This window comes from Scyliorhinus torazame, chromosome 22, assembly GCF_047496885.1.
Source record: "Scyliorhinus torazame isolate Kashiwa2021f chromosome 22, sScyTor2.1, whole genome shotgun sequence".
Taxonomy (NCBI): domain Eukaryota; kingdom Metazoa; phylum Chordata; class Chondrichthyes; order Carcharhiniformes; family Scyliorhinidae; genus Scyliorhinus; species Scyliorhinus torazame.
Genome location: NC_092728.1, coordinates 24,551,877 through 24,569,869, shown reverse-complemented (window position 1 = coordinate 24,569,869; position 17,993 = coordinate 24,551,877). Strand labels below are relative to the sequence as shown.

Genomic DNA, 17,993 nt, shown 5'->3' with positions numbered 1-17,993 from the left:
GTTTCTGCCTGGTATCTGTGCAACTGTTAGGGTCTGGTCCGAGATTGTAATCGCGATGAGTTGAATAGAAACAATTGCAAGGCTACGGGGAAAAGGGAATGGTGCTGAGCAATGCTGCTCATTTGGAGAGCGAATGCAGGCACAATGGCTAAATGGCCTCCCGCATCGTAACAATTCTGTGAACCGTTTTATCTTTCTCTTTCCGCCCCCGCTTAGGCCGGCAGATATATTCACCTCACCTGTTCAACAGTCTGCAGTGGATGGACAGCGGGCAAGCCATTGGTCACCCATACAATGGGGCCTGGTCGACGGTGGGGGCCTACGCCAAGGCCTCCCTCCCGCTGTACCAGGCCTCCCCCGGCCTCGCCTCACCCCAGCACCTCTACGGCTTCGCGTCGCCCCTCAAGGAGGCCAGCCCTGAGCCCGACCTGGAGAAAGAGAGCCCAAAGTACCCAGAGGCGATGAAGATGGAGAGGGACAGCCCCCTTGGCTCTGGCTTCCTGTCCCTGGGCCAGGACGACCAGCTAGGCCTGAGTGGCCACCACCAGGCTTACAACGGCAGCTTCTACCAGTCGGTGGGCACCCCCATCCTCGAAGGACTTCCGAACCCACACAAACACAAGCTGTCGTTGTCACCGTGTGGTAAGATCCGCGAGAGAGGGAGACCAGTTGTTGGGTGGGGCAGCTTGTTTTGGAGTGGGCAGGGTCATGGGGCCTTCAGTCTGCCAGCTGTAACCATGGCAGTAGGGTGGGTAAGGGCCTGTGCGAATGAATAGCGCTCCTGACCCACTGACAGTGGTGGAGCCTCACTTGTTATTTCTAAAATTGCAGAGCGGTAACATCGAGGCACTGGGGAAGGTTGAATTTCGGAGGCTCAGCGACCTCGCCCCGCACAGCAAACCGATGAAAAGCACAGATAGTAGCCCTTGCCATAATGTTGGCTTGAGGGAAAACTGCAGAGACTCCAGAGAGGGTTCGCCCCCGTGCCCCCTCCAAATGCCCCTAGTCGCACGGTATCAACAGTGCACCGCTGCTTCACAGCTCCAGGGTCCCAGGTTCAATTCCCACTTGGGTCACTGTCTGTGCGGAGTCTGCACGTTCTCCCCGTGTCTGCGTGGGTTTCCTCCGGGTGCTCCGGTTTCCTCCCACAAATCCCGAAAGGCTTGCTGTTAGGTGAATTGGACATTCTGAATTCTCCCTCACTGTACCCGAACAGGTGCCGGAGTGTGACAACTCGGGGATTTTCACAGTAACTTCATTGCAGTGTTAATGTAAGCCTACTTGTGACAATAAAGATTATTATTATTCAAGACAGTGGACATGAATTCCTTCCTGCCCGCCTTAGAGAGCAGATGGGGACTTAGATACTGACAGTGCGGTGCTCCCTCAGTATTGACTTTCTGATAGTACGGCACTCCCTCAGCACTGACCCTCCGACAGTGCGGTGCTCCCTCAGCACTGACCCTCCGACAGTGCGGCGCTCCCTCAGCACTGACCCTCCGACAGTGCGGTGCTCCCTCAGCACTGACCCTCGGACAGTGCGCAACTCGCACAGCACTGACCCTCCGACAGTGCGGCACTCCCTCAGCACTGACACTCGGACAGTGCGACACTCGCACAGCACTGACCCTCCAACAGTGCGGCGCTCCCTCAGCACTAACCCTCCGACAGTGCAGCGCTCCCTCAGCACTGATTCTCTGACAATGCGGCGCTCCCTCAGTACGGACCCGCCGACAGTGCGGCTCTCCCTCAGCACTGACCCTCCGACAGTGCGGTGCTCACTCAGCACTGACCCTCCGACAGTGCGGCGCTCCCTCAGCACTGACCCTCCGACAGTGCGGCGCTCCCTCAGTACGGACCCGCCGACAGTGCGGCGCTCCATCAGCACTGACCCTCCGACAGTGCGGCGCTCCCTCAGCACTGACCCACCGACAGTGCGGCGCTCCCTCAGCACTGACCCTCCGACAGTACGGCGCTCCCTCAGCACTGACCCTCCGACAGTGCGGTACTCACTCAGCACTGACCCTCCGAGAGTGCGGCGCTCCCTCAGCACTGACCCTCCGACTATGAGGCGCTCCCTCAGTACGGACCCGCCGACAGTGTGTCGCTCCCTCAGCACTGACCCTCCGACAGTGTGGCGCTCCCTCAGCACTGACCCTCCAACAGTGCGGCGCTCCCTCAGTACGGACCCGCCGACAGTGCGGCGCACCCTCAGCACTGACCCTCCGACAGTGCGGCGCTCCCTCAGCACTGACCCTCCGACAGTGCGGCGCTCCCTCAGCACTGACCCTCCGACAGTGCGGCGCTCCCTCAGCACTGACCCTCCGACAGTGCGGCACTCCCTCAGCACCGACCCTGCGACAGTGTGGTGCTCCCTCAGCACTGACCCTCCGACAGTGCGGCGCTCCCTCAGCACTGACCCTCCGACAGTGCGGCGCTCCCTCAGCACTGACCCTCCGACAGTGTGGCGCTCCCTCATCACTGACCCTCCGGCAGTGCGGCGCTCCCTCAGTACGGACCCGCCGACAGTGCGGCACTCCCTCAGCACCGACCCTGCGACAGTGTGGCGCTCCCTCAGCACTGACCCTCCGACAGTGTGGCGCTCCCTCAGCACTGACCCTCCGACAGTGCGGCGCTCCCTCAGCACTGACCCTGCGACAGTGCGGCGCTCCCTCAGTACGGACCCGCTGACAGTGCGGCACTCCCTCAGCACCGACCCTGCGACAGTGTGGCGCTCCCTCAGCACTGACCCTCCGACAGTGCGGCGCTCCCTCAGCACTGACCCTCCGACAGTGCGGCGCTCCCTCAGCACTGACCCTCCGACAGTGTGGCGCTCCCTCATCACTGACCCTCCGGCAGTGCGGCGCTCCCTCAGTACGGACCCGCCGACAGTGCGGCACTCCCTCAGCACCGACCCTGCGACAGTGTGGCGCTCCCTCAGCACTGACCCTCCGACAGTGTGGCGCTCCCTCAGCACTGACCCTCCGACAGTGCGGCGCTCCCTCAGCACTGACCCTGCGACAGTGCGGCGCTCCCTCAGTACGGACCCGCTGACAGTGCGGCACTCCCTCAGCACCGACCCTGCGACAGTGTGGCGCTCCCTCAGCACTGACCCTCTGACAGTGCAGCGCTCCCTCAGCACTGACCCTCCGACAGTGTGGCGCTCCCTCAGTACTGACCCTCTCACAGTGCGGCGCTCCCTCAGCACTGACCCTCCGACAGTGCGGCACTCCCTCAGCACCGACCCTGCGACAGTGTGGCGCTCCCTCAGTACTGACCCTCTCACAGTGCGGCGCTCCCTCAGCACTGACCCTCCGACAGTGCGGCGCTCCCTCAGCACTGACCCTCCGACAATGCGGCGCTCCCTCAGTACGGACCCTCCGACAGTGCGGCGCTCCCTCAGCACTGACCCTCCGACAGTGCGGCGCTCCCTCAGCACTGACCCTCCGACAATGCGGCGCTCCCTCAGTACGGACCCGACGACAGTGCGGCGCTCCCTCAGCACTGACCCTCCGACAGTGCGGCGCTCCCTCAGCACTGACCCTCCGACGGAGCGGCGCTCCCTCAGCACTGACCCTCCGACAATGCGGCGCTCCCTCAGTACGGACCCGCCGACAGTGCGGCTGTCTCATACTAAATCCTCTTTCTTTCTTCCCCTTTGTTTCCTCCCCCACCCACATGCCTGTCTGTTTGCAGCGGGGTGGAGGCAGTTCCCAGAAGACGTACCCCCAGGTTTCGCTGATCGCGCTTCGATGTGCTTGCTTTCAGAGGCTCGAGAATGTGTGAACTGCGGGGCTACGGCCACCCCGCTGTGGCGGAGGGATGGAACCGGACACTACCTCTGCAACGCCTGTGGTCTCTATCACAAAATGAATGGCCAGAACAGACCCCTCATACGGCCGAAGAAACGGCTGGTGGGTATCCATGTGTGCACTCGACGGGCTGAAAATCCAAAAGTTTTTTAAAAGTCAAAAATCAAAAAGGGCGACAGTACAAGGTACAGTGACTGAGGGGAGCTCAGTGACTAGGCCCTGTAATACTGTAAGGAATAAAACGGGAAGTAAAAATATTAATGGTAAGCGACGCGGCAGGTTGTTACATGAAGATATGGGTTCAACGACAAGGAAAATTAGGAGAAAAGTTGAGGAAAAATAACTTAAGAAAGGTTACTGATCAAGATGTTAAGATTCAAAACAGAGGTAAAAAAAAGCCAACATGAGTGTACTTTACCTGAATGCTCGTAGTATTCGGAATAAGGTAAATGAATTGATGGCGCAAATCATCGTGAATGACTATGATTTAGTGGCCATTACTGAAACATGGTTAAAGGATGGTCACGACTGGAAGTTAAATATCCGAGGGTATCAAACTATTCGGAAGGACAGAGTGGATAGTAAGGGAGGTGGTGTAACTCTGTTATTTAAGGATGACATCCGGGCAATAGTAAGGGACGATATCGGTGTTACGGAGGATAAGATTGTATCCATTTGGGTGGAAATCAGGAATAGTAAGGAAAAAAAGTCCCTGATAGGAGTAGTCTATAGGCCACCAAATAGTAATATTATGGTGGGGCAGGCAATAAACAAAGGAATAACGGATGCATATAGAAATGGTACAGCAGTTATCATGGGGGATTTTAATCTACATGTCGATTGGTTTAACCAGGTCGGTCAAGGCAGCCTTGAGGAGGAGTTTATAGAATGTATCCGCGATAGTTTCCTAGAACAGTATGTAATGGAGCCTACGAGGGAACAAACTGTCCTAGATCTGGTCCTGTGTAATGAGACAGGATTGATTAATGGTCTCATAGTAAGGGATCCTCTCGGAAGGAGCGATCACAATATGGTGGAATTTAAAATACAGATGGAGGGTGAGAAGGTAAAATCAAACACTAGTATTTTGTGCTTAAACAAAGGAGATTACAATGGGATGAGAGAAGAGCTAAGGAAATAAGGGAGAATATCAAATTGAAGGAAAAAGCATTGAAAGTGGCAAAGATTAGTGGGAGACTAGAGGACTGGGAAATCTTTAGGGGGCAACAGAAAGCTACTAAAAAAGCTATACAGAAGAGTAAGATAGATTATGAGAGTAAACTTGCTCAGAATATAAAAACAGATCGTAAAAGTTTCTACAAATATATAAAACAAAAAAGAGTGGCTAAGGTAAATATTGGTCCTTTAGAGGATGAGAAGGGAGATTTAATAATGGGAGATGAGGAAATGGCTGAGGAACTGAACAGGTTTTTTGGGTCGGTCTTCACAGTGGAAGACACAAATAACATGCCAGTGACTGATGGAAATGAGGCTATGACAGGTGAGGACCTTGAGATGATTGCTATCACCAAGGAGGTAGTGATGGGCAAGCTAATGGGGCTAAAGGTAGACAAGTCTCCTGGCCCTGATGGAATGCACTCCAGAGTGCTAAAAGAGATGGCTAGGGAAGTTGCAAATGCACTCGTGATAATTTACCAAAATTCACTAGACTCTGGGGTGGTCCCGGCGGATTGGAAATTAGCAAACGTGACACCACTGTTTAAAAAAGGAGGTAGGCAGAAAGCGGGTAATTATAGGCCAGTTACCTTAACTTCGGTAGTAGGGAAGATGCTGGAATCTATCATCAAGGAAGAAGTAGCGAGGCATCTGGATGGAAATTGTCCCATTGGGCAGACGCAGCATGGGTTCATAAAGGGCAGGTCATGTCTCACTAATTTAGTAGAATTTTTTGAGGACATTAGCAGTGCGGTAGATAATGGGGAGCCAATGGATGTGGTGTATCTGGATTTCCAGAAAGCTTTTGACCAGGTGCCATACAAAAGGTTGTTGCATAAGATAAAGATGCATGGCATTAAGGGGAAAGTAGTAGCATGGATAGAGGATTGGTTAATTAATAGAAAGCAAAGAGTGGGGATTAATGGGTGTTTCTCTGGTTGGCAATCAGTAGCTAGTGGTGTCCCTCAGGGATCAGTGTTGGGCCAACAATTGTTCATAGTTTACATAGATGATTTGGAGTTGGGGATCAAGGGCAATGTGTCCAAGTTTGCCGACGACACTAAGGTGAGTGGTAAAGCAAAAAGTGCAGAGGATACTGGAAGTCTGCAGAGGGATTTGGATAGGCTAAGTGAATGGGCTACGGTCTGGCAGATGGAATACAATGTTGGCAAATGTGAGGTTATCCATTTTGGTAGGAATAATAGCAAAATGGATTATTATTTAAATGATAAAATATTAAAACATGCTGCTGTGCAGAGAGACCTGGGTGTGCTAGTGCAGGAGTCGCAAAAAGTTGGTTTATAGGTGCAACAGGTGATTAAGAAGGCAAATGGAGTTTTGTCGTTCATTGCTATAGGGATGGAGTTTAAGACTAGAGAGGTTATGCTGCAATTGTGTAAGGTGTTAGTGAGGCCACACCTGGAGTATTGTGTTCAGTTTTGGTCTCCTTACTTGAGAAAGGACGTACTGGTGCTGGAGGGTGTGCAGAGGAGATTCACTAAGTTAATCCCAGAGCTGAAGGGGTTGGATTTCGAGGAGCGGTTGAGTAGACTGGGACTGTACTCGTTGAAATTTAGAAAGATGCGGGGGGAATCTTATAGAAACGTATAAAATTATGAAGGGGATAGATAGGATAGATGCGGGCAGGTTGTTTCCACTGGCGGGTGAAAGCAGAACTAGGGGGCATAGCCTCAAAATAAGGGGATGTAGATTTAGGACTGAGTTTAGGAGGAACTTCTTCACCCAAAGGGTTGTGAATCTATGGAATTCCTTGCCCAGTGAAGCAGTTGAGGCTCCTTCATTAAATGTTTTTAAGATAAAGATAGATTGTTTCTTGAAGAATAAAGGGATTAAGGGTTATGATGTTCGGGCCGGAAAGTGGAGCTGAGTCCAGAAAAGATCAGCCATGATCTCATTGAATGCTTGAGCAGGCTTGAGGGGCCAGATGGCCTACTCCTGCTCCTAGTTCTTATGTTCTAAAGGCCTCCGTCTGTGCCTCCATGTCTCCTTTCAATCAGGAGGGTGGTGTAACTCTACCCCACTGCACAGCTCCGGAGCTGATGGCCGCTTGGTTCATCCACTGCCACCTGCTAGCCCATTCGAAAGACTTCTCCAATTGGACCAACTCTCCTCTTCTGACCCGACCACCCCGCCGCCCCTCGATTTCCCCTTTCCTCCCCAAATACCCAGTCCAGGGGAACGCACCAGTTCAAAAATCTCCAGCTGCAGGGCAGCACGGTGGCGCAATGGTTAGCACTGCTGCCTCACGGCGCCCAGGACACAGGTTCGATCCCAGCTCTGGGTCGCTGTCCGTGTGGAGTTTGCACATTCTCCCCGTGTTTGCGTGTGTTTCGCCCCCACAACCCAAAGATGTGCAGGGTAGGTGGATTGGCCACGTCACGCCGACCAATCACAAGACAAGACACCAGAGGGAAACTGACACATATAAAACACACGAGGCATGAGCACTCGGCCTCTTTCCACTGGTGATAGCTATAGTGACAGTCAGGATGTCCAAATCATTCAACACCTCCAACACGTGGATCAGAGCTAGCCTGGTCTGGGTAGTTAGAGTTAGTTTACTTCGGGTGGTAGAGAGTCAACCCACAGGCAGCTGTGTGTCCTGTTGCTAGAGTTCAATAATTGAACCAATGCCTTCGTTTAGTGTATAGCTGATCAGTTAATTGCATCGTGTGCAATCCGTGTTACCCCAGGGTGAACAAAACGACATGATACCAGGTGTGGCTACTGACCCAAGTAATTTATCTTTGAAAATTCACTGACGACCAGCAACTGCCTTCCAGCGACATGGAAAAGATCCAGACACCTCCTCATCTCCGGGAACCGTAGCGCCAACTGGCGGGCCTTCAAGCAGAAATTCAGCCTATACCTTGAGGCCTCGGGCCTCGAAAGTGACTCCGCTGCGTGAAAAATCGCCCTGATGCTGTCTACTGCGGGGGAGCAGGCCATCCAAAACCTTCAATTCGCTCACCTTCTCCGACGGTGAGGACAAGGCAAAGTTCCAGGCCGTCTTAGCCAAATTCGACAGTCACTGCAAGGTTGAGACAAACGAAAGCTTCGAGCATTACGTATGCCAGCAGCGCCTTCAGGGTCAGGATGAGCCTTTTCAGTCTTTTCTTACTCAGCTTCGCATTCTAGCGCAATCCTGCAACGACGGAGACACCGCTGACTCCCTCATCAGGGATCAGATCGTGTTTGCCGTCCATTCCGACGCCCTGCGGGAGCAGCTCCTAAAAATAAAAAACATGACCCTGCCAGTGGCCATCGAAACGTGCAAAGTCCACAAACAGGCGAAAAGTCGCTATTCCCGCCTGAAGTCGGCAGAGCAGGACCAACTCGCCTCCCACAAGGCTGAAAGTGTACAGGCCATCGCCCGAGTGCGAGGCCTGAACATCGGTGAAGGCGGCCATTTCACGCGCTTTTCCAGGGCTCCCACTCATGCGCACCACGGTCGGGAAAACGAAGCAGCCGAAGACTACAATGCGCAGGTGCGAGCGGCGGCTGACCGCACTGCGCAGGCGCGACGAGGCGCCGAATGTCACGACGTCGAAGTAAGGACGTGCCCCAACTGCGGCACCGCCCATTTAAAGCGGCAAATCCCCGCGAGAGGCAGGCGATGCGGCAAATGCAGAAGCGTGGCCATTATGCTGCTCTGTGCAGGTCTGCACCGCGGACAGGCGGCCAGCCGTACCAGGCCCAATGAAGACGCTGCTGGACCTGGAACCGGATCCCAGCACCGATCCAGAGGACGACTGCCCGGAGTCCCCATATCGAGTGGGCATCATCACCATGCATGACAAGGCCGCCTCACATTCACCAACACACACGCCCATCCTTAAAGTGGATTGTGCGGACGAGTGGCGTGCCCCAGTACAGGTCAACAATCGTAGCATCCGGTTCAAGCTGGACACCGGTGCTTCTGCCAACCTAATGTCCAAAGCAGATCTGGCTCGTATCCAAAGGGAGCCTACCATTCTTCCACCGGCCTGCCAGTTGCTCGACTACAATGGGAATGCCATCACGGCGCTAGGGTCCTGTCACCTGCAAGTGTCCAACAGGGCACTTTCCAGTGACTTGAGATCATCCAGCCCGGCAAGGCTTCTCTGCTGGGTGCCCGAGCATGCAAGCTCCTCCAGCTAGTTCAGCGTCCACACGCCATGGCCTCAGCTGGCAACACTCTGCAAACCGACAGTGAGGAGCTCCTACTGCGGTACCCGGATGTGTTCGCTGGGATGGGCACGCTGCCCTACCGCTATAAAATTCTGCTCAGGCCTGATGCCACGCCTGTCATCCATGCGCCACGCCGGGTGCCGGCGCCCCTCAGAGACCGTCTGAAGGCGCAGCTGCAGGAGCTCCAAGATCAGGGAATGATATCCAAGGTGACGGAACCAACTGACTGGGTCAGCTCGATGGTCCGCGTCAAGAAGCCCTCGGGAGAACTGCGCATTTGCATCGATCCCAAGGATCTGAGCCGCAACATTATGCGGGAACACTACCCGATCCCGAAGCGTGCATGCCAAATATTTTACAAAGCTGGATGCATTGAAGGGCTTCCGACAGATACAGCTGGACGAGTCCAGCCGCAAGCTATGCACATTTAACACCCCCTTCGGGAGATATTGCTACAACCGAATACCATTTGGCATTGTGTCGGCCTCCGAAATCTTTCATCGAATAATGGAGCAAATGCTCGAGGGCATTGACGGTGAGCGGGTTTATGTTGGCGATGTCATCAGCTGGCCCACGACCCCGGAGGAACATGTTGCCCGTCTGCAGCAGGTGTTCAGGCCCATACATGCCAACGGCCTGAAGCTCAACAAAACGAAATGCTCCTTTGGCAGGTCGTCAATTAAGTTTCTGGGCGATCAGATCTCCCAGCAGGGCGTGCAGCCCGATTCGGATAAGGTCCAGGCCATCAACACGATGAAGACCCCAGAGGACAAGAAGGCGGTCCTCCGCTTCTTGGGGATGGTGAACTTTCTGGGGAAGTTCATTCCCAATCTCGCGTCCCACACCACGGCCCTCAGACACTTTGTGAAAAAGTCCACCACTTTCCAGTGGCTGCCCGCACATCAAGCAGAGTGACTTGAGTTGAAAGCGAAGCCAACCACCACTCCTGTTCTAGCCTTCTTTGACCCAGCGAGGGAGACCAAGATCTCCACAGACGCCAGCCCAGGACGGCATTGGGGCGGTGCTCCTGCAGAAGGCCGACACCTCGTCCTGGGCTCCAGTGGCCTACGCGTCCAGGGCCATGACGCCCACTGAGCAACGCTATGCTCAAATAGAGAAAGAATGCCTGGGCCTGCTCACTGGCATCGTGAAATTCCACGATTATGTCTATGGTCTCCCAACCTTTACCATGGAGACGGACCACAGACCCCTGGTGCACATTATACACAAGGACTTAAATGACATGACACCCAGGCTCCAGCCCATTCTCCTTCAACTCCGCAGGTATGAATTTGAAGTGGTTTACACACCTGGAAAGGAGCTAATCATCGCGGATGCTCTTTCCCGTGCCGTCACCTCGCCATGTGAGCAGGTAGACTTCATGCACGACATCGAGGCGCAGGTGAAACTGTGCCAGCACCCTCCCGACATCCGACGACCAACTCAGCATCATTCGGGAGGAGACCGCCAAGGACCCTCTGCTGCAGCGGGTCATACACCACCTCACGAATGGCTGGCAGAAAGGGCAATGCCCCCAATACTATAATGTGAAGGATGACCCAACTGTTGTCGAGGGGATTCTTCTGAAATTGGATCGCATCGTCATCCCGCGCAGCCTCCAGAGCTTGGTGCTCACGCAGATACACGAGGGACACCTCACGCAGATACACGAGGGACACCTCTGCATTGAGAAGTGTAGGTGCAGGGCCCGGCAGGCTGTCTATTGGCCCGAAGGACGCTGTTCGCATTCAGTTGCCTGGCTGGTCAGCTCCGGCCGTTGTGGTTCGACAGGCTGCTCCCTGGTCGTTCGTGGTTCGCATGGCGGATGGTTCTATTGTAAGGCGCAACAGACGGGCTCTACGCAGACTTGCCTGCCCACCACCAGATCTCACTTTCCCAGATGTCACTTTGCCCGACCTGGACACCTCGCTCCATGAGGCCACCAGCCTGGCTGCATGCCAACCGGTCAAGACACCATCATCTCCGCCTCCACCTCTCAGGCGGTCCACGAGAATCTGTCGACAGCCTCAACGACTGGACTTATAACTAATTCCCTGTATATATGATGTTATGTTTCTGCACGCTATGTACCTATCCAGCCAGGGGAGATCTGATTCACGTGTAGGTCATCCGGGGTAAGGACGCCTGATTTCCATCACTAAAGGGGACATCAAGGAGCCATAACTCTACATTGAATTTGAATTCCCACCGGCTGGCATAGTGGGATTCGAACCGCTGCCCTTCTCTCTCTCCCCCCCCCCCCCCCACCCCCCTCCCCCTCCCACCACCACCTGCAGAGCAATAGGGCCCCTGGGTCACCGGTCCACTGACATTACCACCCTCTGTCCCTGATCTGGAGCCTAACCAAAACCTGGCCAGTAAGGAAAGAGATACTCGGGTGTGGTGGTGCCGGGCGTGGGTGCTGCGAGTGGGGGCGGGGGGGGGGGGGGGGTGCAATTGGAGGATTAAAGCTCGTTCAACGTCTGTTTTCTTTTTTTCTCTCCCTCTTTCTCCACCCAATACCCCCCCCAACCCCCTCGATCAGATCATCAGCAAGAGAGCAGGCACACTGTGCTCCAACTGCCTGACCAGCACCACCACACTCTGGCGACGCAACATCACTGGAGACCCCGTCTGCAACGCCTGTGGGCTGTACTACAAGCTGCACAACGTAAGTATGAGCCTCTCGCGCCCAGGCCTGCCTGTCGATCACCTCGGGTCCACAGCGCCGGATCCCAGGCCATTCAGCCCCTTCTGCTCCAGGCCGGTTTGCTGCCCCACCCGCACATCGGTGCGAGGTATTAGGAGAGGAAGTCGGCAATTCAGCCCCTCGGCCCTGCTCCACCATTCAAGCAGATCCTGGCTGATCTCATCCCGGTCTCAAATCCATCTCGCTGCCTGTCCCCCACATCCATTTAACCCGTTTTTATATCAGAAATATATCTACCTCCTTCCTGACCTTTAATGACTCCGACTCCACCACCCTATGAGGCAGCGAGTTCCACACGTTCACCACCCTCGGCGAGAAGTAGCTCCTCCTCATTTCAGTTTTAAATCTACCGCCCCTCAACCTGTATCAGTAACCTCTCATTCTACACTGCCCCACGAGGGGGGACACTTGGTCTAGGTTTGCTTTATCAACTCCACTCACGCCCCCGCCTACTTAATCTCTCCCTCCCCACCCAACTCCATCCCCCATATCTTCTATCCATTCACCCTCGTGTGTTTATCCAGCTCTCCCACTGCATCACAACACAGCGTCACAATTCACCTCCACCACTCCCTGTGGGAGTGAGTTCCACATTCTCCCCACTCCCCGTGGGAGCGAGTTCCACATTCTCCCCATACCCCGTGGGAGCGAGTCCCACATTCTCCCCACTACCCGTGGGAGCGAGTCCCACATTCTCCCCACTCCCCGTGGGAGCGAGTCCCACATTCTCCCCACTCCCCGTGGGAGCGAATCCCACATTCTCCCCAGTCCCCGTGCGAGTGAGTCCCGCATTCTCCTCACTCCCCGTGGGAGCGAGTTCGACATTCTCCCCACTCCCCGTGGGAGCGAGTCTCGCATTCTCCCCACTCCCCGGGGGAGCGAGTCCCACATTCTCCCCAATCCCCGTGGGAGCGAGTTCCACATCCTCCCCACTCCCCGTGGGAGCAAGTTCCACATTCTCCCCATACCCCGTGGGAGCGAGTTTCACATTCTCCCCACTCCCCGTGGGAGCGAGTTTCACATTCTCCCCACTCCCCGTGGGAGCGAGTTCCACATTCTCCCCACTCCCCGTGGGAGCAGGTCCCACATTCTCCCCACTCCCCGTGGGAGCGAGTTCCACATTCTCCCCACTCCCCGTGGGAGCGAGTTCCACATCCTCCCCACTCCCCGTGGGAGCGAGTTCCACATTCTCCCCACACCCCGTGGGAGCGAGTTTCACATTCCCCCCACTCCCCGTGGGAGCGAGTTTCACATTCTCCCCACTCCCCGTGGGAGCGAGTCTCGCATTCTCCCCACTCCCCGTGGGAGCGAGCCCCACATTCTCCCCACTCCCCGTGGGAAGGAGTCCCGCATTCTCCCCACTACCCGTGGGAACGAGTCCCGCATTCTTCCCACTCCATGGGTAACGACATTTCTCCTGAATTCCGCCCCTCCTACCCGCCGATTTCTGCATTACTACTCCAGTGAAATAACCGCTGTGCTGCTGTCCTGAGGCACCTTTCTTCATTATGACCATGCAAAGGACCTCACCATTGATTTTCCACATTTCACAGTTTGACAACACAAACCCCTAAGCCCCAGACGTTGAGCTGTGGTTTTCAATCCTACAGCTCAGAGACATTGAGCCTTCCTCTGTCCATTTCCTGTAAAGCACAGGGTTAGATACAGAGTAAAGCTCCCTCTACACTGTCCCCATCAAACACTCCCAGGACAGGTACAGCACCGGGTTAGATACAGAGTAAAGCTCCCTCTACACTGTCCCCATCAAACACTCCCAGGACAGGTACAGCACGGGGTTAGATACAGAGTAAAACTCCCTCTCCACTGTCCCCATCAAACACTCCCAGGACAGGCACAGCACGGGGTTAGATACAGAGTAAAGCTCCCTCTGCACTGCCCCCATCAAACACTCCCAGGACATGTACAGCATGGGGTTAGATACAGAGTAAACCTCCCTCTACAATGTCCCCATCAAACACTCCCAGGACAGGCACAGCACGGGGTTAGATACAGAGTAAAGCTCCCTCTACACTTTCCCCATCAAACACTCCCAGGACAGGTACAGCACAGGGTGAGATACAGAGTAAAGCTCCCTCTACACTTTCCCCATCAAACACTCCCAGGACAGGTACAGCACAGGGTGAGATACAGAATAAAGCTCCCTCTACACTGCCCCCATCAAACACTCCCAGGACAGGTATAGCATGGGATTAGATACAGAATAAAGCTCCCTCTACACTGTCCCCATCAAACACTTCCAGGACAGGTACAGCACGGGGTTAGATACAGAGTAAAGCTCCCTCTACACTGTCCCCATCGAATACTCCCAGGACAGGTACAGCACGAGGTTCAATACAGAGTAAAGCTCCCTCTGCACTGTCCCCATCAAACACTCCCAGGACAGGTACAGCACGGGGTAAATACAGAGTAAAGCTCCCTCTACACTGTCTCCATCAAACACTCCCAGGGCAGGTACAGCACAGGGTTAGATACAGAGAAAAGCTCCCTCTACACTGCCCCCATCAAACACTCCCAGGACAGGTACAGCACGGGCTAGATACAGAGTAAAGCTCTCTCTATACTGTCCCCATCAAACACTCCCAGAACAGGTACAGCACAGGGTTAGATACAGAGTAAAGCGCCCACTACACTGTCCCCATTAAACACTCCCAGGGCAGGAATAGCACGGGGTTAGGTCCAGAGTACTGCTCCCCCTACACTGTCCCCATCAAACACTCCCAGGACAGGTACAGCACGGGGTTAGATACAGAGTAAAGCTCCCTCTACACTGTCCCCATCAAACACTCCCAGGACAGGTACAGCACGGGGTTAGATACAGAGTAAAGCTCCCTCTACATTGTCCCCATCAAACACTCCCAGGACAGGTACAGCACGGGGTTAGATACAGAGTAAAGCTCCCTCTGCACTGTCCCCATCAAACACCCCCAGGACAGGCACAGCACGGGGTTAGATACAGAGTAAAGCTCCCTCTGCACTGCCCCCATCAAACACTCCCAGGACATGTACAGCATGGGGTTAGATACAGAGTAAACCTCCCTCTACACTGTCCCCATCAAACACTCCCAGGACAGGCACAGCACGGGGTTAGATACAGAGTAAAGCTCCCTCTACACTGTCCCCATCAAACACTCCCAGGACAGGTACAGCACGGGGTTAGATACAGAGTAAAGCTCCCTCTACACTTTCCCCATCAAACACTCCCAGGACAGGTACAGCACAGGGTGAGATACAGAGTAAAGCTCCCTCTACACTTTCCCCATCAAACACTCCCAGGACAGGTACAGCACAGGGTGAGATACAGAATAAAGCTCCCTCTACACTGCCCCCATCAAACACTCCCAGGACAGGTATAGCATGGGATTAGATACAGAATAAAGCTCCCTCTACACTGTCCCCATCAAACACTTCCAGGACAGGTACAGCACGGGGTTAGATACAGAGTAAAGCTCCCTCTACACTGTCCCCATCGAATACTCCCAGGACAGGTACAGCACGAGGTTCAATACAGAGTAAAGCTCCCTCTGCACTGTCCCCATCAAACACTCCCAGGACAGGTACAGCACGGGGTAAATACAGAGTAAAGCTCCCTCTACACTGTCTCCATCAAACACTCCCAGGGCACGTACAGCACAGGGTTAGATACAGAGAAAAGCTCCCTCTACACTGCCCCCATCAAACACTCCCAGGACAGGTACAGCACGGGCTAGATACAGAGTAAAGCTCTCTCTATACTGTCCCCATCAAACACTCCCAGAACAGGTACAGCACAGGGTTAGATACAGAGTAAAGCGCCCACTACACTGTCCCCATTAAACACTCCCAGGGCAGGAATAGCACGGGGTTAGGTCCAGAGTAAAGCTCCCTCTACACTGTCCCCATCAAACACTCCCAGGACAGGTACAGCACGGGGTTAGATACAGAGTAAAGCTCCCTCTACATTGTCCCCATCAAACACTCCCAGGACAGGTACAGCACGGGGTTAGATACAGAGTAAAGCTCCCACTACACTGTCCCCATCAAACACTCCCAGGACAGGTACAGCACGGGGTTAGATACAGAGTAAAGCTCCCTCTACATTGTCCCCATCAAACACTCCCAGGACAGGTACAGCACGGGGTTAGATACAGAGTAAAGCTCCCTCTACATTGTCCCCATCAAACACTCCCAGGACAGGTACAGCACGGGGTTAGATACAGAGTAAAGCTCCCTCTACACTGTCCCCATCAAACACTCCCAGGACAGGTACAGCACGGGGTTAGATACAGAGTAAAGTTCCCTCTACACTGTCCCCATCGAACACTCCCAGGGCCAGTTGGGGAGAGAGTGAAGCTGTAATTCTGCTCCTCTCAGTTAGCTCCAATGCTGATCCACTTTCTTTCCCTTGCAGGTGAACCGCCCTCTGACGATGAAGAAAGAAGGCATTCAGACCCGGAACCGGAAAGTGTCCAACAAGTCGAAGAAGGCGAAGAAAGTCCAGGAACACTTTGGCGAGCTGGTCAAGGACCTCGCCGAGGATGGGCCTCCCTTTGCCCTTAGCTCTGCCACCTTCCAGGGCCACATGACCTCCGTGGGTCACATGGTGCCCTATGGCCATGGCCCCCACCTGCCCACCGCCCTGCACCCGCCGCAGGTCATGACCTACAGCCACCACCCAGGTGCCAGCATGGTGTCAGCCCTCAGCTGAGGGCCCCCTGTCGTGGGCAAGGCTGGCCTCCGGGTATTGACGTAAGGCAAAGCTCGCCGACTCTACTCGAAACAAACACACACCATGGCGAAGGCCACGGATACGGAACTTCTCCGTAAGATTTCAACCTGTGGCATTCCTTCTGTCCCGGCTCTCTCCTGGATTCCATGCCCAAGCCAGCTCCATGCAAAGATTTAACATACATACACGTATATGTATTTTTCTCTCAAACTTATATGTCAATTAATGGCTTTATACCTTTCTAATGCTTGCTCAATGGACCAACTCGTCACAATCGTGTTCAAGAACTAAAGCAGAAATTGGACCTCTCGTCGGAGGAGAAGGATATTTGTTTTTTGTTTTTTTCAGAGGCCTTGGCTGCCTCTGAAGTTTGGTACTCTCCGTGTCGGACCTGATGAGTGCGAGAGGTGAAGATTTGACGGGTGTGTCTTTTTTGTTGTTTTGTTTTCCGTCGCACTGGCCCCGGTCTAAACAAAAAAGCACAGCCACGAGTTGCGTTTTGGAAGACTGGGTCAAGAATGCGCCCTTGCCTCCCCGACTGGGGTTTGACCTCCTGGGTTTCATTTGGTGACTTTGTGACCTTGACTGGCAGCCGGTGGCAGGGGTGATTTCCTCCGCTGAACACCCAGTGGCTGAATGGGAGTGACGGTCAGCCCTCACCAGAAGACATGGATCAGGAGCACGTGGAGGCCATTTACCCCCTCGAGTCCTGCTCGCCCATTCAATAAGACCGTGTCTGATCTGATCGGGGTCTCAACTCCACTTTCCTGTCCGTCTCTCCCCCTGCCCCCCATGACCCTCGGCCCCCTCGCTGATCACAAACCTGTCTAACTCGGCCTTGAATATATTCAGTGAGCCGGAGCCCCCACCGCTGTCTGGGGGAGAATCTGCTCCCACCGCCTCTTTCAGGCAGCGCCTTCCAGATCGTAACTCGCTGCGTTTAAAAAAAGCTGAGGTTCCCCGCTCTCCCCCCCCCCACCGCTCCCCCCCTCCCCCCCCCCCCCCACCGCCCCCCCCCCACCCCCCACCCACCGCTCCCCCCCTCCCCCACCCTACCCTCCCGCTGCCCTCGAGCCAAACGAAGAAGAGGCTAGGATAAGGAGTTTGAAGAGATTGGAGGGTGGGGGTGGAGTTGGGGAGCTCACCCTCGAAAGATAGGCTCCAGGGCTGGTTTTCAGAGTGTTTCCCCCTCCTCCACCGCTCCTGGGTGCCCCCCTCCTCCTCCACTGCTCCTGGGTGCCCCCCCCCCCCTCCTCCATCGCTCCCGGGTTGCCCCCCCCCTCCTCCACTGCTCCTGGGTGGCCCCTCCTCCACCGCTCCTGGGTGCCCCCCCCTCCTCCACTGCTCCTGGGTGGCCCCCCCTCCATCGCTCCCGGGT

The 17,993-nt window shown here is 54.9% G+C and overlaps 1 protein-coding gene across 2 annotated transcripts in view; it reads left to right on the top strand.

Moving 5' to 3' along the window:
- LOC140398967 (GATA-binding factor 2-like) overlaps positions 1–17,597 on the top strand; it is a 150,533-nt gene extending 132,936 nt beyond the window's left edge. Inside the window, exons 3-6 of one of the 2 annotated variants that reach the window (XM_072487982.1) lie at positions 217–642; positions 3,769–3,914; positions 11,725–11,850; positions 16,298–17,597. In XM_072487982.1, coding sequence (XP_072344083.1) covers positions 217–642; positions 3,769–3,914; positions 11,725–11,850; positions 16,298–16,594 — 995 coding nt within the window. In that variant the 3' untranslated portion in view covers positions 16,595–17,597. Of the gene's footprint in view, positions 1–216; positions 643–3,696; positions 3,915–11,724; positions 11,851–16,297 lie in introns of both variants that reach the window. The other variant, XM_072487981.1, reaches the window with a different exon arrangement.
- Positions 17,598–17,993: the final 396 nt, after the last annotated feature.